Genomic DNA, 26021 nt, shown 5'->3' with positions numbered 1-26021 from the left:
ACTCTTCCTGTAAACAGTGAGCTCCTCAAAGGCACAGGAGTTCTCCTTGCTTCTCCATCACCTACTATAGAGCTTAGCAGATAAATAGATACTGATACAAACACTTATAGGGTTTAGCAGGTGGCTCAGTGGTAAAGAATCTGCCTGCGTTAAAACCAAACTGAGTACATGTGCACACACACAGACTCTATGTGGAGTCTTTCATTAATAAGTATTTAATACACATGTATCACACAGACTATTAATATAGATTTTCTTTATATATCCTTGTATTGTTCCATAAATTGTGATGACTATCTAACTTAAAAAAAACATAGGGAATTAAATTTAGACATTTGATAATAAAAAGATTTCATATACTACATATGAAATGTAGTATATTCCTCTTACTCTTCTTTGTTGCTGTTTTTGGCTGCCCTACTTGGACTGTGGGATTTTAGTTCCCCAATCAGGGACTGAAACTGGGCCCTCAGCAGTGAGCATTTAGAGTCCTGACCACTGGACCATCAGGGAATTCCCTCTTCTTTGGTTTTAATGGTCTCTGTTTCTGGCATACACAGATACATTCGGTGGGTATATATGGTTTTGCTTTATGTTACAACAAGCATAACTAAAGAAGCCTATGGTTAGATGAATAAAAGATTTTTCCATAGTGCTGAAAGTGCAAAAAGTCTCCCCCACCCAGTTTTTTATCTTGAAAAGTTTCAAACAGGAAAGAAAAAAAAAAAAAGAGCATGAAAGAAAAGTACAATGAATAACCACATACCTTCCATCTAGATTCAATAACTGCTATCATTTTGCCACACTTGCTTTCTCTTTCTCGCTCTACAGTCTTTTAAAAATTCTTGAACTGTTTGAAATTAACTTGCAGACCAAATAAATTACTCCCAAATATCTCTGCGGGCATTTCCTAACAACAAAGATATTTCATACAAAACAGTAATACTGTTTTCCCATCTTTGAAAATTAACAAATCCATATTCTCCGTTACTCAATTGATAATTCAAAATATATCCATTACTCTCAATTATCTTTGTCTAAATAGCTTTATTGATATATAATTCTTATACCATAAAATTCACCCATTTAAAGTGTAAAAAGCAAGATTTTTCATATATTCACAGAGGTGTACAACTATCACTGTATGCAATTTCAGGAAATTTTCATCATCCCAAATAGAAATCCCATATTCATTAGCAGTCACTCCCTGTTTCTTACTCTCCTCTAATCCTGGGTAATCACTAATCTACTGTCTGTGGCTATAGGTTTGCTTTCTTTGGACATTTCCTATATAGTTGATCCTTGTTATCTGTCATACTTGTGTTCCCATAAAGCTGAAAGCACTGAATTAGCAAGTACCAAACACTGCTCAAGAAGGAAACAACAAGTTAGGTTCCTTCAAGCTTCTGGTCAAAACATTTCATCTGATCAACACAGATACTTGCTTTATACTTGTACGTTTCTCTTATATAACTACTTTTATTGTTGACTCATTAATAATGAACTCCTGGCCTAAAGTACAACAACTCAAGTCTGAACAAAGTTTATCTAATACTAATATTTTTTCCATAAAAGCTTCCTAAGAATACTAGATAGCACTTTGGTACTATGCTTATGGGTCAGTTTAAGACTGTGAAATCAACAAAAATGTGAAAAATGTGGCTGGCACTTAATAGATTTTGAAAGACACCTGTTTACAGTATGTGAGCTGAAACAAGAAGCCAGAGTGTTGTGTTCTGTTTAGCCTCAGCAAACAGATGACTCAGATATTTCACTGCTCTGTGTGTCTGAAAAGATTATGAAAATATCTCAAGTAACTGATTTCAGACTTACAAATAAATTTCAGTGAGTAGGAGAGTTTGTAAATAGGGAATCTGCAAATAAGGAGGATCTACTGTAAATGAAACATACAATATCTACCATTTTGTGACTGGCTTCTTTCACTTAATGTTTTGAAGGTTCATCCATGCTGTAGAACGTATTAGCACCTTCAGTTCAGCTCGGTAGTGTCCGACCCTATGGACTGCAGCACGCCAAGCCTCCCTGTCCATCACCAACTCCCAGAGTTTACCCAAACTCATATGCATTAAGTCAGTGATGCCATCCAACCATCTCATCCTCTATTGTCCTTTTCTCCTCCTGCCCTCAATCTTTCCCAGCAGCAAGGTCTTTTCCAACCAGTCAGCTCTTCGCATCAGGTTGCCAAAGTACTGGAGTTTCAGCTTCAACATCAGTCCTTCCAGTGAACACCCAGGGCTGATCTCCTTTAGGATAGGTTGGTTGGACCTCCTTGCAGTCCAAGGGACTCTCAAGAGTCTTTTCCAATACCACAGTTTAAAAGCATCAATTCTTTGGCGCTCAGCGTTCTTCGCAGTCCAACTCTCACATCCATACATGACCACTGGAAAAACCATAGCCTTGACTAGACAGACCTTTGCTGGCAAAGTAACGTCTCTGCTTTTTAAGATGCTGTCTAGGTTGGTCATAACTTTCCTTCCAACGAGTAAGTATCTTTTAATTTCATGATTCCTTTTTATTACTGAATTACATTTATCCATAGATTGGTTGTTTCCACCTCGGGGCTATTATGATTAGAATGATATTCCTGGGTCATATGGTAACACTGTGTTTAACCTTTCTGAGAACTGCCAAATTGTTTTCCAAGGCAACTGTACCATTTTCCATGCTCACCAGCGGTGCATGAGGGTTTCAATTTCTCTACATTCTGTCAACACCTGTCATTACCCGCCATTTTTTACTAAAGCCATCCTAGTGAGTGTGAAATGGTATGTCACTGTGTATTTGATTTGCATTTCCCTAATGGTTAATGATAGAGTCTCTTTTCATATGCTTACTGACCAGTTTTATATCTTCCTTGGAGAAATGTCTATTCACATACTGTGCCCATTAAAAAAAAATAGGTCGTTAGTCTTTACCATTGAGTTGTAAAAGTCAAAATGTCTTGTTTATTTTTCGGGGGGCGGGGGAGACAAAAATTCAATTACGTCTCACACATTGCATTTGGTTGGTTGGTTGTGTCCTTATTCTCATCTAAAGAAAACAACGTCTTGGACTTTCAGAAGAGTCCAGCCAGTTTCCTCAATGAATGTCCCACATTCTGAACTTTATTTCCCCTAAATGTTGTTTAACTTGTACCCCATCTTCTGTATTTCCAGTCAAACTAAAGTATGCATCTAAAGGTCTGATCTAAAGGTTTTGGCAAGCATAAATCATCAGGGAAGTTGTTTACCTCAGACTGAATCACATCATAAAAAAAAGAAACAAAACTAAAAAGGGTCAGTGGACTACCAATAGTGTAGTACATCCAGGTTTGGATGAAGCAGCTCAGTGTGTAAGTGTTCCACTGAAATGAAACTACTTCACTGAAGCTAGGCCCTAGGAAGAGCCACCTTGGTTCATAAAAATGTGCTTACAGTGGTAAAAATGATTAGAAAATTTGCTAACAACAGATTACAAGTTTTAGAAAGTTACGAAACTAAGAAGGGGGAAAGAAAGTGAAAGTCGCTCAGTCGTGTCCGACTCTTTGTGACCCATTCTCTAGGCTAGAATATTGGAGTGGGTAGCCTTTCTTTTCTCCAGGGGATTTTCCCAACCCAGGGACTGAAATCCAGGTCTCCCGCATTGCAGGTGGATTCTTTACCAACTGAGCCACAAGGGAAGCCCAAGAATACTGGAGTGGGTAGCCTATTCCTTCTCCAGCAGATCTTCCCGACCCGGGAATTGAACCAGGGTTTCCTGCATTGCAGGTGGAGAGACTCTGATAAAGCATTGCAAGGGGAGATTCTGATAAAGCCTCAAACCCAGGAAATGAAACAAGTTAACAACTGACTCAGTGACTTAATCTGTGATATCCTTAATGTAAGCTACCATTTTTATACCAAATTCTTACATGGGGAGTGGGTGCTGAGAGGGAGGTAGAAGCGGCAAAGAAACCTACCAGGCACAGAGTACTGAATGTAGAAGGGAAAGGTGAGACAACAGAACTCACAAATTCCTACTCAAAATGGTCACATTAAAAATATTCAAAACTATACACAAGAAGAAATGAAAACACTAGGACACCAAAGTAACAAAAATCAACAATAAGAATTAAAGGTCATTCAAGGAAAAACTAAGTTTATATAACGACAAAGATTTTAAATATGTTTAGAATGGTCAGAGATGAGAATAAGAATTAGAGATTGAATTGATTAAAAAAGTCAAAGACATAAATAAAGTTATAACATCTGTAAAATAAAAAGTGAAAAAAACATGTAAGTATGAAAAATTTCATTAGAACTCTTATACACAATGCCCACAGACACAAGGAATCTTGTAACTATGAGGCAAAAAGAAAATTAGTTGTTGTACAATAAGGAACAGAGGAGAAATATAGAACTTGGGGAATTCTACTTCAAGTAATGGCATTCTAAGTAACCAGATCAACCCTTCCACAGAAAACAATTAAAAAGCTAGAGAGCCCATTTTAGATGTTTCTCAAGGGATGGGGGCCAGTTCCAGAGATGGCTGACAGTATGAGAAGCTGAGCAGAACTTTTTAAAGCTTCTCTGAGCTAAGGAGACAAAAACTAGAGTTCAGAAGCCCAAAGAGGAGGGACAAGGTAATGCCCACACTTCAGACTGGGACCTTAAAAGGTCATACGCTAGGAGTAAGGGGGAAAAGGTTAACAAGAAATAGACTAGTCCAGGTAGAAACTGAAAAACCACAATTTCAAATTAGTCCAAATTTGAAATTATTAAAATGACCCTGGACTGCTAGTGGCCCAAGGGGCCTGTCAAAAGTAAAACCCTCTGTGGGAAGAGACCATCCTAGGCCTCAAGTCGCCTTACATTGTCTATATATAATGTCCAGCTCTCACTGAAAAATAATTGAGCCTCTGATATGACAAAACTACATGTTAAAAAAAAAAAGAGTGATGTTAGACAATAAAAATGATATATATTCAGATAATGGAATTATGAGGCAGAGACTTTAAACAACTATGCCACAAATACTCAAGAAAAAAAAAAAAAAGGCAAGACTAGGAATTTCAGCAGGGAATAGAAACTCTAAAGCTGGATCAAATGAAAATTCTAAAACTAAAAAAAAAAAAAAAATACAGTACCTAAAACTATGAACTCAATGACTGACTCATTTAGTATCAGATTAGATGACTGAAAGAAAAATAGCAGTGGACTAGAAGAGTGCTCAGAAGAAAATACCCAGAATGAAGCATGAGTAACAAAAGGACACATATAGAAAAGAGTGTAAGACATGGAGAGTATAGTGAAAAATAGACTGTATATATATAATTAGAGCCAGAGAAGTGAAAAGATGATGAGCAGAAGTGATATTTAAAGAGGTAATGCTTGAGCCTTTCCTAAAATCAATGAAAGACATCAAGGCAGATTCAAGTTATCTATGAATCCCATCAAAAATAATATAATTAAAAATATATTAAAGCTCAACAAAGTATAACTGCTGGGAAAAAAAAGGGCGGGGGGGGGGGGTGGTAATCTTGAAAGCAGCCAGAACAAAAAAAGAGATTCCTTTTGAGGGAGCAAGAGTAAGACAGGGATGACTGAAACTGTCAGAAAGCTGACACAAAAAGGAAGCCAAAAAAAATGTAGGTCCCCTGATGACAGTGTTGAGTTAGCATATCTCTAGACCTCCTGTCAACTAAAGAATAGCTGTGTCTATAGTCCAAAGCACAGAAAATCAGATACCATTACTTATAGCAGAACTACCCCTGATATGTTTAATAGGAATTCTAGAAGAGATGGGAAAGAATAGTGCTCACACAATATTTAAAAACAGGATTGGTGAGAGTTTTCCTGAAATAAAGACATGAATCCTCATATTGGGCACTGTGGGTACCAAGCACAAACACTGTAGCTGCTGAACAGAATACATATACATACATTAATCAGAACATTTGAACCCAGATTCAATCCCAAAGAAGGGCAATTCCAAAGAATGTTCAAATGACTGTACAAATGCACTCATTTCACATGCTAGTAAGATTCCGCTCCAAATCCTTCAAACCAGGCTCCAGTAGTATGTGAACCAAGAACTTTCAGATGTTCAAGGTGGGTTTAGAAAATTCAGAGGAACCAGAGATCAAATTGCCAACATTTGTTGGATCGTGGAGAAAGCAAAGGAATTCCAGAAAAACATCTACTTCTGCTTCAATGACTATGCTAAAGCCTTTGGCTGTGTGGATCACAACAAACTGTGGAAAACTCTTAAAGATACTGAAATATCAGACCACCTCACCTGTCTTCTGAGAAATCTGTTTGTAGGACAAGAAGTTAGAACCAGACATGGAACGATGGACTGGTTCCAAATTGGGAAAAAAATATGTCAAGGCTATATATTGTCACCCTGCTTATTTAACTTCTATGCAGAGTATATCATGCGAAATGCTGGGCTGACTGAAGCACAAGCTGCAATCAAGATTGCCAGGTGAAATATCAATAACCTCAGATATGCAGATGATACCACGCTAATGGCAGAAAGTGAAGAGGAACTAAAGAGCCTCTTGATAGAAGTGAAAGAGGAGAGTGAAAAAGTTGGCTTAAAGCTCAACATTCAGAAAATTAAGATCATGGCATCTGGTCCCAACATTTCATGGCAAATAGATGGGGAAAAAGTGGAAACAGTGATAGATTTTCTTTTCTTGGGCTCCAAAATCACTGTGGATGGTGACTGCACCCATGAAATTAAAAGACACTTGTTCCTTGGAAGGAAGGCTATGACCAACCTAAACATCATATTAAAAAGCAGAACGGGAGGGGGGAGGGGAAAAAAAAAAAAAAAAGCAGAGACATCACTTTGCTGACAAAGGTCCATATAGTTAAACTTATAGTTTTCCCAGTAGTCATGTACGTAGGTAAGAGCTGGACCATAAAGAAGGCTGAAGACCGAAGAATACATGCTTTTGCATTGTAGTGCTGGAGAAGACTTTTGAGAGAACCCTGGACTGCAAGGAGATCAAACCAGTCAATCCTAAAGGAAATCAGTCCTGAATATTCATTGGAAGGACTGATGCTGAAGCTCCACTACTTTGGCCACCTGATGCAAAGAGCCAACTCATTGAAAAAGACCCTGATGTCAGGAAAGACTGAAGGCAAGAGGAGAAGAGGGCAGCAAAGGATGAGATGGTTAGATAGCATCACTAACTCAATGAACATGAATCTGAGCAAACTCCAGGAGATAGTGAAGGACAGGGGAGACTGGCATGCTGTACTTCATATGGTCACAAAGAGTCAGACATGACTTAGTGACTGAACAACAAAGAGTCTAATAAAGCCGCAGAGAATGAAGGTATCAGGCAAAATTTTGAAAAATGCTAAGGAAAAGTCTGTAAAGAAATAAAAACTAAGACTCCAAAGAAAAATTTCTGTAGCTTTAAAACTTTGATACCAAACCAGAAGGATACAAAGAAAGTAAATTAGAGGCCAAATTCACCTAGGAACATATATGCAAAATCTTAAAATATTATATTTCAACATTGTATTTTTTTAATTAAAATTAAGCAGAGTTCATCCAGAAATGCAAAGATGATTCAATATTGGACCATTACGTGATGCAAGAAAACAAACAGTTATAATAAAATAAAAGCACAAAATATCCCAACAGATAAAAATAATTTATAAAATTTACTCATCATAATAAAAATCCAAGCAAGGTAATGAAATAGAAGTTTGCTGGCTATCTATCAAAAACAAAAAGCAAACATCATAATTGATAGCAAGACTTGAGAATAATTCTAATGAAAGCCTGGACCAATAGAAGTTCAGTTCAGTCGCTCTTTCATGTCCAACTCTTTGCAACCCCATGGACTGCAGCATGCCAGGCTTCCCTGTCCATCATCAACTCCCAGAGCTTGCTCAAACTCATGTCCACCGAGTCGGTGATACCATCCAACCATCTCATCCTCTGTCGTCCCCTTCACTTCCTGCCTTCAATCTTTCCCAGCATCAAAGGTCTTTTCCAATGAGTCAGTTCTTCCCATCAGGTGGCCAAAGTTTTGGGAGCTTCAGTATCAGTCTTTCCAATGAATATTCAGGACTCATTTCCTTTAGGATGGACTGGTTTGATCTCCTTGCAGTCCAAGGGACTCTCAAGAGTCTTCTCCAACACCACAGTTCAAAAGCATCAATTCTTCAGCGCTCAGCTTTCTTCGCAGTCCAACTCTCACATCCATACATGACTACTGGAAAAACCAGAGCTTTAATTATACAGACCTTTGTTGGCAAAGTACTGTCTCTGCTTTGTAATATGTTGGCAAGGTTGATCACAGCTTTTCTTCCAAGGAGCAAGTGTCTTTTAATTTCATGAAGTCACTATCTGCAGTGATTTTGGAGTCCAAGAAAATAGTCTCTTGCTGTTTCCACTGTTTCCCCATCTATTTGCCATAAAGTGATGGGACCAGATACCATGATCTTAGTTTTCTGAATGTTGATCCAACTTTTTCATTCTCTTCTTTCACTTTCATCAAGAGGCTCTTTAGTTCTTCTTCACTTTCTGCCATAAGGGTAGTGTCATCTGCATATGTGAGATTATTGATATTTCTCCTGGCAATCCTGACTCCAGCTTGTGCTTCAGTTAGCCCAGCATTTTGCATAATGTACTCTAAATAGAAGTTAAATAAGCAGCATGACAATATACAGCCTTGACATACTCCTTCCCCAATTTGGAACCAGTTCATTGTTCCATGTCCGGTTCTAGCTGTTGCCTCTTGACCTTCATACAGGTTTCTCAGGAGGCAGGCAAGGTGGTTGTTATTTCCATCTCTTGAGGAATTTTCCACAGTTTGTTGTGATCCACACAATCAAAGGCTTTAGCATAGTCAATAAAGCAGAAATAGATGTTCTTCTGGAATTCTCTTGCTTTTTCGATGTTTCAACAGATGTTGGCAATTTGATCTCTGGTTCTTCTGCCTTTTCTAAATCCAGCTTGAACATCTGGAAGTTCTTGGTTCATGCACTGTTGAAGACCAGCTTGGAGAATTTTCAGCATTCCTTTGCTAGAGTGTGAGATAAGTGCAATTGTGCGGTAGTTTGAACATTTGGGGGCACTGCCTTTGTTTGGGACTGGGATGAAAACTGACCTTTTCCAGTCCTGTGGCCACTGGTGAGTTTTCCAAATTTGCTGGCATATTCAGTGCACCACTTTCACAGCATCACCTTTTAGGATTTAAAATAGATTAAGCTGGAATTCCATCACCTAATTAGCTTTGTTCGTAGTGATGTTTTCTAAGGCCCACTTGAGATCCACTCCAGGATGTCTGACTGTAGGTGAGTGATCACACCATCATGGTTATCTGGGTCATGAAGATCTTTTCTGTATAGTTCTTCTGTGTATTCTTGCCACCTCTCCTTAATATCTTCTGCTTCTGTTAGGTCCATACCGTTTCTGTCCTTTATTGTGCCCATCTTTGCATGAAATGTTCCCTTGGTGTCTCTAATTTTCTTGAAGAGATCGCTAATCTTTTCCATTCTATGGTTTTCCTCTATTTCTTTGCATTGATCACTGAGGAAGGCTTTCTTATTTCTCCTTGCTATTCTTTTGAAGTCTGCATTCAGACAGATATATCTTTTTCTCCTTTACCTTTTGCTTCTCTTCTCTTCTCAGCTATTTGTAAAGCCTCCTCAGACAACCATTTTACCTTTTTGCATTTCTGCTTCTTGGGGATGGTTTTGATCACTGCCTCCTGTACAATTTTATGACCCTCCAACCAGAGTTCTTCAGGCACTTTGTCTATCAGACAGAATGAAAACCACAAGCACAGAAAACTAAACTGATCACATGGAGCACAGCCTTGTCTAACTCAATGAAACTGAACCATGTCACATAGGGCCACCCGAGAGAGGTCACGGCAGAGAGTTCTGACAAAACATGGTCCACTGGAGAAGGGAATGGCAAGCCACCTTAGTATTCTTGCCTTGAGAACCCCATGAACAGCACGAAAAGGCAAAAAGATATAACACTGAAAGATGAACTCTCCAGATTGATAGTTACCCAATATGCTACTGGAGAAGAGTGGAGAAATAGCTCAGGAAAGAACAAAGAGACCGAGCCAAAGCAAAAACAATCAGATCAGTCGCTCAGTCGTGTCCGACTCTTTGCAACCCCATGAATCGCAGCACACCAGGCCTCCCTGTCCAACACCAACTCCTGGAGTTCACTCAGACTCATGTCCATCGAGTCAGTGATGCCATCCAGCCATCTCATCCTCTGTCGTCCCCTTCTACTCTTGCTCCCAATCCCTCCCAGCATCAGAGTCTTTTCCAATGAGTCAACTCTTCGCATGAGGTGGCCAAAGTACTGGAGTTTCAGCTTTAGCATCATTCCTGCCAAAGAAATCCCAGGGCTGATCTCCTTCAGAATGGACTGGTTGGATCTCCTTGCAGTCCAAGGGATTCTCAAGAGTCTTCTCCAACACCACAGTTCAAAAGCATCAATTCTTCGGTGCTCAGCCTTCTTCACAGTCCAACTTTCACATCCATACATGACCACAGGAAAAACCATAGCCTTGACTACACAAACCTTTGTTGGCAAAGTAATGTCTCGGCTTTTGAATATGCTATCTAGGTTGATCATAACTTTCCTTCCAAGGAGTAAGTGTCTTTTAATTTCATGGCTGCAATCACCATCTGCAGTGATTTTGGAGCCCAGAAAAATAAAGTCTGACACTGTTTCCACTGTTTCCCCATCTATTTCCCATATGACTGATGATGGAAGTAAACTCCAATGCTGTAAAGAACAACATTGCGTAGGAAACTGGAATATTAGGTCTAGGACCAATACAAGGATGTTGGCTATTTATGCTGGCTTATTTATAAATGACAGGATTGTCAACATGGGATTTAAAAAACTTCAACCAAATCATCAGGGCAAATTAAGAGTCTGACATTAAGCTGGATATAATATCTGTATGTTATAAAGGATAGGGAAGAACTTCATGGGAACTACAATAAAACATTACATAAGGTAAAAAAGGGATAAAATTTTCACCAATTTCACCTTACACAATAATCATGGATGAAAAGACTTACTTACCTATAAATGGAATTTCCAATAAAATATAAAGTTCTAATAAAAAAATCCTAGTAAGTCTTTTTATAAATGCTAAATGTAACAAAAGCAATTATGAAGTACAGCAATGCATGAAGGATCCTGACAAACCAAATATAAAAACTTATTATAAAGACAGCGTGGTGTTAGCATGCTGCTGTTGCTGCTAAATCGCTTCAGTCTTGTTTGACTCTGTGCAACCCCATAGACGGCAGCCCACCAGGCTCCCCAGTCCCTGGGATTCTCCAGGCAAGAACACTGGAGTGGGTTGCCATTTCTCCAATGCATGAAAGTGAAAAGTGAAAGTGAAGTCGCTCTGTCGTGCTCGACTCTTAGCAACCCCATGGACTGCAGCCTTCCAGGCTCCTCCGTCCATGGGATTTTCCAGGCAAGAGTACTGGAGTGGGGTACCACTGCCTTCTCCGGTGTTAGCATAAGTATAGATAAATAGCACAACAGAACATATCATGTGCTGTGTGCTAAGTTACTTCAGTCGTGTCTGACTCTTTGTGACCCCATGGACTATAGCCCACCAGGCTTCTCTGTGCATGGAATTCTCCAGGCAAGAGTACTGGAATGGGTTGCCATTTCTTCCTCCAGAGATCTTCCTGACCCAGGGATCAAACTGGGGTCTCCTGCATTGCAGACAGATTCTTTACTGTCTGATCCACCAGAAAAGCCAGAAATATAAAACAGATCCTAAATTTTATCATCAGAGAAGTGCAAATTAAATATAATTTCACACACATTAGATTCATAAATATAGTACTATAAAATAATATCAAGTGTTGGAAAAAATATAGAGAAACAGAATACCTTGCTAGTGAAAATGTAAAAATTGGTATACAACCACTTTGAGGAGCATCATGGTAATAGTCAACAGTGGAAGATAAGCATACTCTTCCAACTAAGTAACTCACCTCTCAGAAAACCTCATGGAAATGTGAACAAGGAGAAAGACACAGAATGCTTACTGAAAGTAGTAGTAGCTTTAAACAACTAATTCTCTAATATATACACAGTTTACTTCTATATAACAGAATATGTATGCTCAGTCGTGCCTGACTCTCTTGTCACTCCATGGACTGTAGCCCACCAGGTTCCTCTGTGGAATTTTCCAGGCAAGGAGTGGATTGCCATTTCTTCCTCCAGGGGATCTTCCCAACCCAGTGATCAAACTTGCATCTCCTGCACTAGCAGACAGATTCTTTACCACTGAGTCACCTGGAAAGCCCCTATATAACAGAATATTCTATGGCAATTAAAACATACTAGAAGAATACATCATTTTATAAAGCCTTGCTTTATCATGTTTTGCATACAGTGTGTTGTACAAATTGAAGATTTGTTGCAATCCCACGTCAAGACTAGGTATCTGCGCCATTTTCCCCCCAAACTTTTTAAAATTTTGTATTGGGGTATAGCCAATTAACAATGTTGTGGTAGTGTCAGGTGAAGAGCAAAGGGACTCAGCCATACATATACATGTATCCATTTTCCCCTAAACACCCCTTCCACCCAGGCTGTCTGCACCAATTTTTTTTTTTTTTTTTTAAACAGCATTTGCTCACTTTGTGTCTCTGAGTAACATTTTGGTAACTCTCACAATATTTCAAACTTTTTTGTTATTATTATATTTGTTATGGAAATCAGTGATCTTTAAATGTTACTACACTACTTGTTTTAGGACACCAAGAACTGCACTCATAAGACAGCAAACTGTCAAAATATATGTTGTCTGTGTTCTGACTGCTCCACTGACCAGCCTTTCCTCCAAAGTCTCTCTCTTTGCAGGATCCTCTTACTCTCTGAGACATAAAAATGTTGAAATTAGGCTAATCCACAACCCTACAACGGCTTCTAAGTGTTCAAGTCAAAGGAAGAGTCACAAATCTCTAACTTTAAATCAAAAGCTAGCAATGAGGGCTTCCCTGGTGGTACAGTGGATAACAATTGGCCTTGCAAGGCCGGGGACATGGGTTCAATCCCTGGTTGGGGAACTAAGATCTCACATGCTGAGAGGCAACTAAGCCCACACATCCATGTGCCACAGTGAAGATCCTATGTGCTGCCACACAACTAAGACCTAATACAGCTAACATAAATAGATAAATATTTTTCTAGAAAACAAAAAAGTTAGAAATGAATAAGCTTAGTGAGGAAGGCATGCCAAAAGCCAAGACAAGCCAAGGGCTAGGCCTCTTACACCAGTTAGTCAAGTTGTGAATACAAAGGAAAAGTTCTTGGAGGATATTAAAAGTGCTACTCCAGTGAACATGTGAATAAGAAAGTGAAACAACCTTACTGCTGATACGACAAAAGTTTTAGTAGTCTGGCTACCTCAAATCAGCCATTAATATTCCCTTAAGCCAAAACCTAATCCAAAGCAAGGCCCTAACTCTTCAATGCTGTGAAGGATGAGAAAGGTGAGGAAGCTGCCAAAGAAACTTCTGAAGCTAGCAGAGGTTGGTTCACAAGGTTTAAGGAAAGAAGCTGTCTCTATAACAAGGGAGTGGAAGATAAAGCTGCAAGTGCTAATGCAAACACTCTAGCAAGTTATCCATTAATGAACGTGGCAATGCTAAATAATAGATTTTCAATGCAGACAAAAAACAGCCTTTTATGGAAAGAAGATGCCATTTAGGACTTTCATAATCAGAGGGAAGTCAGTATCAGGCTTCAAAGCCTCAAAGAACAATCTGTTAGGGGCTAATACAGCTGGTGACTTGAAGGTGAAACCAATGCTCATTTACCATTCTGAAAATCCTAAGATCTTTAAGAATTATGCTAAATCTACTCTGCCTATGCTGTTATCAGTGGAACAACAAAGTCTGCACTACAGCGTAACTGTTAACAATATGGTTTACTAAAAATTTTTAAGACCACTGTGGAGACCTCGTGCTCAGAAAAAAAGATTCCTTTCGTATTACTGCTCAATGACAACGCAAGTGGTTACCCAAGAGGTGACAGAATTGTACCAGAGTAATGTTGTTTTCATGCCTGCTAACAAATATCCATTCTGCAGCCCATGTATCAAAGAGGCATTTCAACTTTTAAGTCTGATTATCTAAGAAATAAATCTCATAAGGCTATAGCTGCCATAGATAGTGATTTCCATGATGGACTTGGGCAAAGTAAATTGAAAACCTTTCTGAAAAGTTTTCTTAACGGCACTTTTTAGATGCCATTAAAAACATCTGTGATACCAGGGACAAGTTCAAAATATCAATTTTAACAGGAGTTTGGAAGCAGATGATTCCAATCTTCATGGATGTCTTTGAGCAGCCCCAAAACTTCAGTGAAAAGAGTAACTGCAGATATGTTGGAAATAGCAAGAGAACTAAAGTGGAGCCTAAAGATGTAACTTTATTGCTGTAACCTCATGATTAGACTTCAATGTGTGAAAAGCTGCTTCTTATGGATAAGCAAAGAAAGTGGCTTCTTCAGATGGCATCCACTCCTGGTGAGGACATGAAGACTGGTGAAATGACAACAAAGGATATAGTCTATTATGTAAATCTAGTTGATAAAGCAGCATCAGAGTTTGAGAGGATTTACTCCAATTTTGAAAGACGTTCTACTGTGGGTAAGATGCTATCAAATAGGATTGCATGCTACAGAGAAATATTTGAGAAAGGAAGTCAACCAATGTGTCAAACTTCACCATTCTTATTTTTAAAAACTGCCACAACCACTCCAGCCTTCAGCAATGGGGATAAGACCCTCTACCAACAAAAAGATTACAACTGGTTGAAGGCTCAGATGATAGTTTGCAATTTTTTTTTAGTAATAAAGTATCTTTAAGGTATGTACATTATTTCTTTAGACAAAATGCTACTGTACAGACTTCAATAGAGTGTAAACATAACTTTTATATGCACTGGGAAACCAAAAAACTCATGCGACTTGCTTTACTACAATATTCCACTTATTGCAGTGGTCTGGAGCCCAATCTGCAATATCTCCCAGGTATGCCTGTACAGCTTATATGAATGAAAAAGATAAATTTCAAATAATACTTAGTGGAAAAACACTATGCAAACATACAGTTTGATAATATTTATTCGAAGTTTAAAAATACACTAAATAATACATACATACATATGTAATGTACACACAAACCCAAATACTAAAGTATAAAAACATTGGTGGTGTGGTTTAGTTCCTAAGTTGTGTCCAACTCTTGAGACCCCCATGGACTGTAGCCCACCAGGCTTCTCTGTCCACGGGACTTCCTGGGCAAGAATACTGGAGTGGGTTGCCATTTCCTCCTCTAACAAAAACATTATGCACAGTAAACACCAAATAGGGACAGTAGTTACTGTAGGAAAGAAGAATGGGAGGGTTTAACCGTTGCTCTAATTTTTATTTTGTAAAAGACCTGTGGCAAATCTGGCAAAATGTTACTAACTGCTTAAAGCTGGGAGTTAATACATGAGTATTTATCATCTTAGTCTCTACCAGTCTCTAGGTGTTTAACATATTACAATTCACATTTTCTTAAAAAGTGGGAAAATGGTTAATTTTACATAAACAGAACTTAACCAGAAGCAAGAATAAAAGTTTGCTCTTCCTAAGAGCAGTCCAAATTTTTAAAGAGAGTCAACCATTCATAAAAAAGATAGCAGAAGGTGTCACCCAGCTTAACAGCATAATTAAACCTTATTACTTATGTGCCTATCATTATTAAATAAAGTAGCAATTGTGCTCAAACATCTTAATAAAAGATAACTAGATTTCAGAACATAGCAGAAATTCATTCCAGTATGTTCACGATTTCTATGTAAAGAAACATACCATAGTAGGTGATCTGACATTCCAGTCTCACCATCTGAATTAAGATGTCCAGATCCACAGACTTAGAGAACGAACTTATGGTTACCAGGGGCGAAGGGTGTGGGGGAGGAATAGATTGGGAGTCTGGGACTGATATGTACACACTGCTGTATTTAGATAATCAACAAGGATCTACTGTACAGCACAGAGAAAACTGCTTAATATTCTGAAATAACCTAAATGGGAAAAGAATGTGAAAAAGGACACATGTATATGTATGACTGAATCACTTTGCTGTACACCTGAAACTAACACAACACTGTTGTTATGTTCCAAAATAAAATAAAACTATAATATAAAATTTTAAAAAATTAAAAAGAAGTCCCGATCCACCCAACACATATCACACAGGCCGTGAAATTCTCCTCTTTAATTCTATTTTAACCTTTTTTGAGTTGTAGATTCATTTAACACTGATTAAAATAAAAAAACCATAGGCCTTAGAAAAAAAAAACCACTCGCTATGTAGCACACAAAGGCCACCGTTAGGCCTCAGTTTTGAACTCCCGCTTTCAAGTTGCTTTCACCAATCTCTATCCGAAACAAGGCTGGGTTATGCTGGGAAAGAACGCAGAGCACAGGCTTGAGTTGTAGTTGCGTAAAAGTGACCTTTTGGGCTTTCACCAACTTGTAGAGAGATGGTTAAAGGCTTCAGAGACTTTGCTCCCTAATGAGAGGGGCTGGGCAAATGTCTCTCTCACCTACAAAGGACCGAAAGTCTCTTTAAGGTGGAGATGGCGGAGGAAAAAGAATCAAGCAGTTCAGTGTCCCTCAAAGAGAAGGGACACTGAAAAGAGAAAGGTACCTGCCCCTTGCTTCCGAGCACCCACACCCACACAGGCGCACAGGCACCCCCTGGAAAACGTCGCTATCGAGAGCTGCCGAATCAGAAACAGCTGTCTGACACCGAAACTACCCCTGCAGACGCCCCGGCTGCACCTCGACCCCCGAAAGGGTGCGGGTGGGAGCTGGTGGAGAGGGGGAGGGGACACCTGAGCACCAACAACGGCCACAACCGCCTCCTGCCAAGTCCGCGCTGCGGCCCACAAAACTCGCGGCCTGAAGAATCGCACACTCACTGGAAAGTGGGGCCGGGTCCTGGTCCCGGCCCAGTCCCCGGAATCCGGCGGGTCTCCCAGGGTTTCGGGGGAGGTGGCGGCTGGGACGCCATCTCCGCCTCCTCTCAGCTCCCGCTCGGAACTGGGACTCTCCAGGCCCGGGACACCGGCCGCTTGAACGCCAGGCACAACTTGCAGAGCGCCGAGCCCTCCACCCGGACCGCCCCTGAAGTCAGGATGTGGCTCGTGGTGCTTTGCTGCTTGGGATTACAGTCTAGGTCTATACCACTAATCCATGGGAAGAAATGATCTCTTTTTATTTGTCCTAGAAAGAATTTCCATTCTAAACCGAGGATAAGAGTTCATCGATATTTCCGGCAGCGGCTACAGTGCCCCAGACGTCGGAGTCCCACGGAGGCTTCCTTGGGACAAGTCCCGCACCCTCCCGGAGTAATGCTCCACGCACTTCTCCCCCCGCGAAGGAGGCAGGGTGTGTTGCGACTGGCCAGGCATCTTGACTGATTTCCTTGCCAACATGCAGGGGAGAGAGAGTTCTCTCAGTCCTCGCGTGAGAGACCTGGTACTTTCGTTCTAAAGCTCTTGTTTCCTCGGGGAACAGAATTGCTAGACGCAATAGGTGCGTTGTCTTTAGTCTTCCCCGTTCTCTCCAAGGGCTGGAAGGGGTTAAATTTCAGGCTCCGGCGTCCTGGGAGAAGGTGAGGCTAGGAGGTCTGAGGTGAGGGGTTGCGGACTGGGTGCCGGAGAGGTGTGGATGCAGGGGATCGTTGCCTTCCTTCTGGAGAAGCTTTGATAGCAAGAAGGGGTGCGTGGGAAGTTTTTTGGATCTGAGTGAAGGGGAGAAGGGCTTGCTTGATGGCCGAAGACTCGAGGTTAGACCTGGGGATGAACTTTCCAGAAATTAGATTCCACTGCAGAGCGTATCGGTAGCGCGATGAAGTTACGAGCATCTCCTTATTTAAAAAATCCACACCCCACCCCACAAAACGAATTGACCCCCTTCTGTATGAAAATGAGTTTTAAAAGTTCCCAGGATGTGAGACTCAGCCTGGGTATTTTGCCTGCTCCTTTGCCATAAATAATTTCTGTAATCGTCGGAGATGTGAAGAGAAAATTCATCCTCTCTTCTAGTAAACCAGGGACCGGGCGAGTTACCGCTGGTTTATGGAGAAGAGACTCTAGGGATCCTGACACCTGGGAAGAGGTTCTGTTGCAATATGTTCCAGTTGTTTGTGTACACACGTAAACTAAAAGCAACTATCTTGAAGGCAACCAACAATGAAGACCGTACAGCACGGGATGTATTTCTCAAGGCTTGCCTTCAAAGAGAAGAAATCTAATATGCAATAACTGATTTCTCATGTTTTATGAAATCCTATCATTTCAGCGCTGTACACTTGAATCCAAATTTAAGGCACAGCCTATTTTCTCCCAACAGTGTTAACATGCTTGGGAAGTCGCTAGATGGTTGCCATATAAAAATGATCTTGCTGCTGCTGCTGCTACTGCTAAGTCCCTTCAGTCGTGTCCAACTCTGTGCGACCCCATAGACGGCAGCCCACCAGGCTTCCCCGTCCCTGGGATTCTCCAGGCAAGAACACTGGAGTGGGTTGCCAAAAATGATCTTGAGAAGTTTCTAAATCCACTAACGTAATTACAGAAGAGGGTTTTGTTCTGCTTTTTAAGACCTCTTCAAATTACTCAAGTCGGGAGTTTTCCTAATTCTAAACAGGTTTGAGAATTTTTTAGAGCTAAGAGATTATGATGTGTCATTTATTGACTTGCCTGATACTTTCATTCTAGTCAACCCACTAGAGGAACAAACATTGTCTTTAAGCCAAAGGAAAGGTAAAACATACATTTTAACAAAGAGTAAAGTCTCCACTCGGTACAAAGTGTCCTTTTTAAACATCACTCATGGATTTTTTTTTTTTTTTTTTTTTGGTCAGGAGGGTTTATTTGTTTCTCTTTCTAATTAAAGCTTAATTCTCAATTAAATGAAATCCTTAACCTTAGCTAATGGAAAGGAGAAAAGATAAAGGGGCAAGATAGAGACAGTTTCTCTGTGAGGCCAGTGCATCAGGGATACACTTTAAATGCTGACAATCAGCTTCTTAAAGAATGCCAACCCCTTCTCTAACAGCACCAAACTGTTAGATTAAATGGGCTAGGGGAAGAGATTCAGATCTTTTGTAAATAATGGTCACACAGAGCTTCTTTTTGTAAAGAGTGTTCTCCACATACTCTTTACTTCAGTTCAGTTCAGTCACTCAGTCGTGTCCGACTCTTTGCGACCCCTTGAATTGCAGCACGCCAGGCCTCCCTGTCCATCACCAACTCCCTGAGTTCACTCAGACTCACGTCCATCGAGTCGGTGATGCCATCCAGCCGTCTCATCCTCTGTCGTCCCCTTCTCCTCCTGCCCCGAATCCGTCCCAGCATCAGAGTCTTTTCCAATGAGTCAACTCTTCACATGAGGTGACCAAAGTACTGGAGTTTCAGCTTTAGCATCATTCCCTCCAAAGAACACCCAGGGCTTATCTCCTTTAGAATGGACTGGTTGGACCTCCTTGCAGTCCAAGGGATTCTCAAGAGTCTTCTCCAACACTGCAGTTCAAAAGCATCAATTTTTTGGCACTCAGCTTTCTTCACAGTCCAACTCTCACATCCATACATGACTACTGGAAAAACCATAGCCTTGACTAGACAGATCTTTGTTGGCAAAGTAATGTCTCTGCTTTTGAATATGCTATCTAGGTTGGTCATAACTTTCCTTCCAAGGAGTGTCTTTTAATTTCATGGCTGCAATCACCATCTGCAGTGATTTTGGAGCCCCCCAAAATAAAGTCTGCCACTGTTTCCACTGTTTCCCCATCCATTTCCCATGAATTGATAGGACCAGATGCCACGATCTTCGTTTTCTGAATGTTGAGCTTTAAGCCAACTTTTTAACTCTCCTCTTTCACTTTCATCAAGAGGCTTTTTAGTTCCTCTTCCCTTTCTGCCACAAGGGTGGTGTCATCTGCATATCTGAGGTTATTGATATTTCTCCCGGCAATCTTGATTTCCAGCTTGTGCTTCTTCCAGCCCAATTCTTTACTTTCCAAGCTCCAATTTACTTGGACAACCCTAAATCAGTGTTTCCCAATCTGGGTGTCTGAAAGTTTTCACTGGTGTGTCCAGACAGACCTGATTTCCTTCCCTGCCTCTCCCTCCCAACTGCACATATTTAACTGAATTAGAACCCAGCCACAGGCAATCTGTTGTTTGTAGTCTTGCCTGATCAACTGATTTTTATGTTTCTATGGAATTCTAAGAATTCCATAGAACTATCTACCTGTCTTCATTATTTTCTGTTAAGGATCTACTCTTGATAAGTGGCCACAAACATTTAGAAACTTGCATTTAGTAGTGGGTTTAAAAGGTTAGAAAACATAAACTGATTCTAAGAGTCACATCTTCATAGTAAGCAGTTGGTAAGAGCTTCAGTCTCCCACTCATATTAAGCAAGTTCGTTTGAATTATGACATTGCACAAATTAAAGGTGCCAGTTGTTTATCAGTACCTCAGTACCATTACTGGGAGAAGGCAATGGCACCCCACTCCAGTACTCTTGCCTGGAGAATCCCATGGACGGAGGAGCCTGGTGGGCTGCAGTCCATGGGGTCTCGAAGAGTCGGACACGACTGAGTGACTTCCCTTTCACTTTTCATTTTCATGCATTGGAGAAGGAAATGGCAACCCACTCCAGTGTTCTTGCCTGGAGAATCCCAGGGACGGGGGAGCCTGGTGGGCTGCTATCTATGGGGTCACACAGAGTCGGACACGACTGAAGTGACTTAGCAGCAGCAGCAGTACCATTACCTTGCAATTATGGTTTTATAAAACATCACTAGTTCCTCATTTTAAATTAATGTGAGCTGATTCATTAATCAGAAGACCCTGCCCCCAAAAAGAATGATTTCATAATTTAATTTTTATTACCCCTCCTTCCAGGCAACAAGAGCTTATTCTCTATGGAGTATTTACTTCTAAGTGAGTTTTTTCAAATTGAGTTGTTTTAGACAACAATTACTCTGAAATATTTTGCATTTAATTTGTTTTTGTTGGAATTTTTACTTGTGTATGGAAAGAATAGATTATTCTCACTTTGCTAATAGTTGGTTGTTTTTTAGTTATTATTTCATCAAAGTAAAATTGACATTTTTGAATCTACTGATCATTTTATTTTGAATACTTGTCTGCTTATCTATCATTAAGGTCAGTCAAGTATTACCTAACATAGAATGATCTGATTATTTTTTCTAGCAAAAATATAAAATATTTATTCTTGGCTGTATGGGTCTTCATTGCTGCACCTGCTTTTCTCTGGTTGTGGCAAGTGGGGACTACTCTCTTGTGGCACATGGGCTTAGTTGCTTTGCAGCGTGGTGATCTTCCTGAACCAGGAATCAAAACTGTTTCTCCTGCATTGGCAGGCAGATTCTTTACCACTGAACCACCAGGGAAACTGCTAGCAGACTCATTTTTGATTTCTAAGAGTAAAGTTGATCGAATTTACTACTCTGTGTTCTCAAACAGTACTGAATGGTACAAAATAAAAAGCAGAATTACAGTCTTTATTCTTGTTTTCATTATCCTCCTCAGAGACAACCATATTTTATTTGTTTTACTTTTATTTCTTTTGATTGATTTAGTTATGTTGATGCACTTATCATAATCTAGAATGTTGAATCCTCGACAACTAGAAACTTTTACCTGATCCATCTAATAAATTGGTTCGAGTTTATGTTTCAATATGGATGTAATGAAAGCAACGTTATTGGAGAGTACCAAATAGTGATTTCCAAATATGAACTTTTTATCCTTGAAGAGTCTTATCCTTAAAGGTGACCGTATATTTGTCTGTGAAAGTAAAGCACAAAAGATGCTCATTAGTTTTACTTATTCTTTTCTAGTTGCAATTACTGAATATGTTTCCTCTGACTGTGGAAAACAAGCATGTGGCCCAGTTGTTGCTCAGTACTGGTACCTGTCCAAGATGTATCTTCAGATTCTGTGGTGTGGATTTTCATGCACCATACAAACTTCCCTACAAGGTATTTTCTTTCTTTCTAAAGTTAAGAAAGGGTCTCTATTTTTAAAGTCAGTACCTGTGTATTTGAGAGCAAGTATCTTCATTAAAAAACTGTAATGAAATAATTACTGATAATGATAATTTTAGAATTTCCATTACCATATAAATGTAAGTTCCTTCTTAAGTGATTATATGTAGCATTTAATATAGTAGGATCTTTGTGGAGCAATTTCCTGGTACATTTAATGTTGCATAGACCTTTCCTAAAGACTATCTAGACAGAATATCACAAAATAGTGTTTCTCACCAGATTTTAGTAAAACATAACAGAAGGGGGTGGAAGCATTATGAGTTTGGTTGCTTTTTTTTCTTTTTCTGTTTTACCACTTGTATTTAAGTAGGGGTACTTGTAACTTTCTAGAAGTAAATGCTTATCATCTATCATCACTTGCTGCTATTCATAACAAAAAAGTAATATACTGAGGTCTTTGACATTTATGGTAATATACAGAGAGCTTTGACATTTTATAGAATATTTCATATAAGATATATAACATTTTGTGAAATATATTTTACTCTAATAGTGATATTCATTTAAGAGGCAGATAGTAATTATATATGTATATAAATATGTACTTATATAAGCAGTACAAATTCACACACATGTGTGCCTGCACGCTCAGTTTCCTATAATTAAAAAAAAATTTCCCAGAGACTTCCCTGGCTGTCTAGTGGTTAAGAATTTGTGCTTCCATTTCAGGGGGCATGGGTTCAATCCCTGGTTGGGGAACTAAGATCCCACATGCTGCACATGTCACAGACAGAAAAAAAATTTCCCAGGAGTTAGCAACAGCGGTCATTCCTTCTATGTATTAATCATTTCTATTATCTTGGAAATTAGTAATTATGTCCGGTATTCATATACATTTTTATATGTCAAGTGCTCATATAATCCTCATAATAACCTATCAGGTAAGTACATACTATGATTATCTCTATTTTCAGATGACGAAACTGAGACACAGAGAGGTTAAGCAACCTGCCCAAAGTTACACAGCTATTAAGTGAGCAAGCTAGGATATGAACTGTCTGTCTGAATCCAAAGCCTAGAATTTGGAGCTAGAAGACATGGATTTGAACCCCAGTTCCACCACTTTCCAGCTTCAGTTTTCTCCTCTGTAAATGGGATTGATGATAACATCCACCTCACAGGATTTTAAGGGACAATATCTAATAACGTATGTGAAAACACTTTGAAAACTGAAAATGGTACATATGCTATGATAACAAATAAATATATCTGTATCATTTATATGCATAATAACTACAAAGTAGTAAGATTGAGTTTAATGTAACTCTTCAATTATTTTCAAATACATTGTTTTATACATATGTTGTAAGTTTTGTATAGAGACTTAGTGTTACCAACTAATATATCATTTTATGTAAATAAACATGAAAATATCTGAGGACTTTATTGGGTAAATATACTTATATTTTGGTATTTTCTAATCATATCATATATGTGCACATACATATTAATATATCTGTACAATGTTTATTGACATTATAGATCTTCAGTAATAATAAACATGTTTGTGTGGGCCATAATATACCTGTATGTGTATATATGTATGAGTACATATTTCTCTGTTAAAGATTTAATAGGAAAACTAATGTCTTAATAAAATGAATTAAATTTGTTTGAGTGAAGGATTTTTTCCTTTGGAGTCAGTAAATTGTAATGTGAGTGAATTTCAAAGGGATATTTATTCAGCAACTGAATAATATCTGCCTAATTTAGACAAAACAGAAGAAAAGTCCTCTGAATATTTAGATGAGTGGAATGTCTGAAATATGAGAAGGTTTGAAAGCAGTGCCACAATTTACATTCCAATACTAAGAGTGACAGAAATTAGGGAAATCAGAATGTAGCAAAGAGCTTTTTTCAATAATTGCCTATTAGTGGTATGTAATTATGATGCCAAATTTCAGCATTGCCAGCATCTGTTTACCTTTGTGTAGTTGATTGCCTTGAAATTATTTTTACTTAGTAGACTTTGAATCTAATTTTTTAGATTTTTTTTTAAATTTTTTAGATTTTATATTAAACATTGTACATATGAGATTTTCATGGTTGTGAGATTATTAAATAACCTAACATGAATGGAAATTCAGTTTGCATTTCTACTTGTTAATAATTAGAATTGAAGTTTTTTGTTTTGTTTGTTTGTGTTGCTGAAATTAACAAGTGAATAATCATCAAAGCAGAACTACAAATCAAATTAGTAAATTTGTTAATGGAGCTTTTCCATCTCAGATTTAAGAATTTAGCTCCTCTGATGTATGAAACCCTTTTGAAAAAATATTCACGCACATATTATAGGAACTAGGTAAATCTCTTCTAAATTCTCCCTAAAGCCAGTGCTGGTTATATAAAACAAATTCATTGCTCCAGAATTGATGTAAAGCAGCATTGTATAAGTCTATGAAATGTCATAATTTTCATTCCTGTTAAGGATATTGTCAAAGAGTCATTATTTTTTCTTTTTAATTAACTTTTCAGGAGTTGCTCCGTGAACTACAAAAATTTCTGGAAGCTGAAGAAGATGAATTAGTTTCTGAAGTTCCAAACCCTCCTCCCAAGAAAATTCGACTCCAAGAACCAGAAGATCAGATTGATGGGATGGATAGTCTGAGTCAAAATGGAGAGGGAAAGCTCTCAGTGACTGAAGATGGAAGCAGTTCTTCCAAGAACTCGAATTTAAATGTATGCAATGTATGCCTAGGAATTCTTCAAGATTTCTGTGAAAAAGAGTTCATTAAAAAGGTACACTGGTTTTTTTAAAATTAATGTGTAATATATAAAGATTTTCAGTTCTAAGGCCTGTATCCAAAGGAAGAATGCCATTCATTTTAACTTGTTTCACACAAATGGATCATTGGAATATTTTCTTAAATTTTTTAAAAAACGAAGTCTACTATTCTCAAATTACCTTTTTATCAACATGTCTGAAAAAAATCAATGAAGTATGTATTCATGTATTTCTGTTATGAGTGCTGTTCAATTGAACAAAATATGGCAGTTTCCCTTTTGCTGTTTAACATAGCTAAGGAGTTAGAGAAACAGTTCTTTTTGAGACCTCTCAGTGTCTAGAAAAGATGAGTATTACAGCTTTGTGAAAGGTACATGATTGAAGGTGAGATTGCTTTTTGTTGCTAGGTGTTAAGAGTGCCTATTTTGTTTAAAATCTTTTCTGAATTATCAGGTGACTTACTAGAACAGTATTTTGACATTCAATAGATTATTCTGCAGGTGAGTCCTGGCTTTTGATATTATATCAAGATATCTTTGATATCTTGGTGCCTCGTGATATCAAATATTTGATTTCAGGATGTTTGTGAGAGTTTCCTACTCAAAGACAAAAGTTTAGAAGTTTTGCAGTGCTGTCTCTTGGACCAAAAATTCAAGTTATGAAGATTCCTGTAAAATTTTCAGCAGTTCCTAGAAATCTGTATAACACTTTTTTTATGAAATAAATACTTTCTATGTAATACTTTTTTAGGTGTGCCAGAAGGTTGAGGCCTCTGGGTTTGAATTCACCAACTTGGTATTGTCAGTCTCCTTCCCACCGCAGCTATCTGTAAGAGAGGTAAGGTCATTTACATTCATAAAACTATATGTGAAGTATGCAATAGAATTCCTAAAAAATAGGGAAGTATAAATATTCCTTACCATATTATGTTTTCACAGTTTGTGTATTTATTGAATGTCTGAAAGCATTATATTATTATAAATGTTTAATAATGTTGAGTGAATGAATGAAAAAAGGAATTATTGGTTCAAGTTCGTCTATCCCTCACAGGACTGCCATTTTTTTTAAAGGTCCTTATTCAGTAGCAACATTCATTGAGCATTAGCTCTGTGTGAGACATGCTGGTCAGAGAAA

At 38.7% G+C, this 26021-nt stretch overlaps 2 protein-coding genes across 6 annotated transcripts in view; one reads left to right on the top strand and one right to left on the bottom strand.

The window, feature by feature from the left end:
• The window catches only part of PEX13 (peroxisomal biogenesis factor 13), a 33452-nt gene extending 15890 nt beyond the window's left edge, over positions 1-17562 (bottom strand). Inside the window, exon 1 of the mRNA XM_027555382.1 lies at positions 16998-17562. Coding sequence (XP_027411183.1) covers positions 16998-17089 — 92 coding nt within the window. The 5' untranslated portion in view covers positions 17090-17562. The remainder of the gene's footprint in view (positions 1-16997) is intronic.
• The window catches only part of PUS10 (pseudouridine synthase 10), an 85412-nt gene continuing 76839 nt past the window's right edge, over positions 17449-26021 (top strand). The window contains exons 1-4 of one of the 5 annotated variants that reach the window (XM_027555377.1): positions 17449-17613; positions 21953-22093; positions 24638-24901; positions 25638-25724. In XM_027555377.1, the coding sequence (XP_027411178.1) occupies positions 21968-22093; positions 24638-24901; positions 25638-25724 (477 nt within the window). In that variant the 5' untranslated portion in view covers positions 17449-17613; positions 21953-21967. Of the gene's footprint in view, positions 17693-17734; positions 17867-21952; positions 22094-23076; positions 23310-24637; positions 24902-25637; positions 25725-26021 lie in introns of those variants that run through there. The other 4 variants (XM_027555376.1, XM_027555379.1, XM_027555378.1 and 1 more) reach the window with 4 other exon arrangements.

The sequence above is a fragment of the Bos indicus x Bos taurus genome, chromosome 11 (assembly GCF_003369695.1).
Source record: "Bos indicus x Bos taurus breed Angus x Brahman F1 hybrid chromosome 11, Bos_hybrid_MaternalHap_v2.0, whole genome shotgun sequence".
Lineage (NCBI taxonomy): Eukaryota > Metazoa > Chordata > Mammalia > Artiodactyla > Bovidae > Bos > Bos indicus x Bos taurus.
This window is presented reverse-complemented; position numbering and strand designations above follow the sequence as displayed.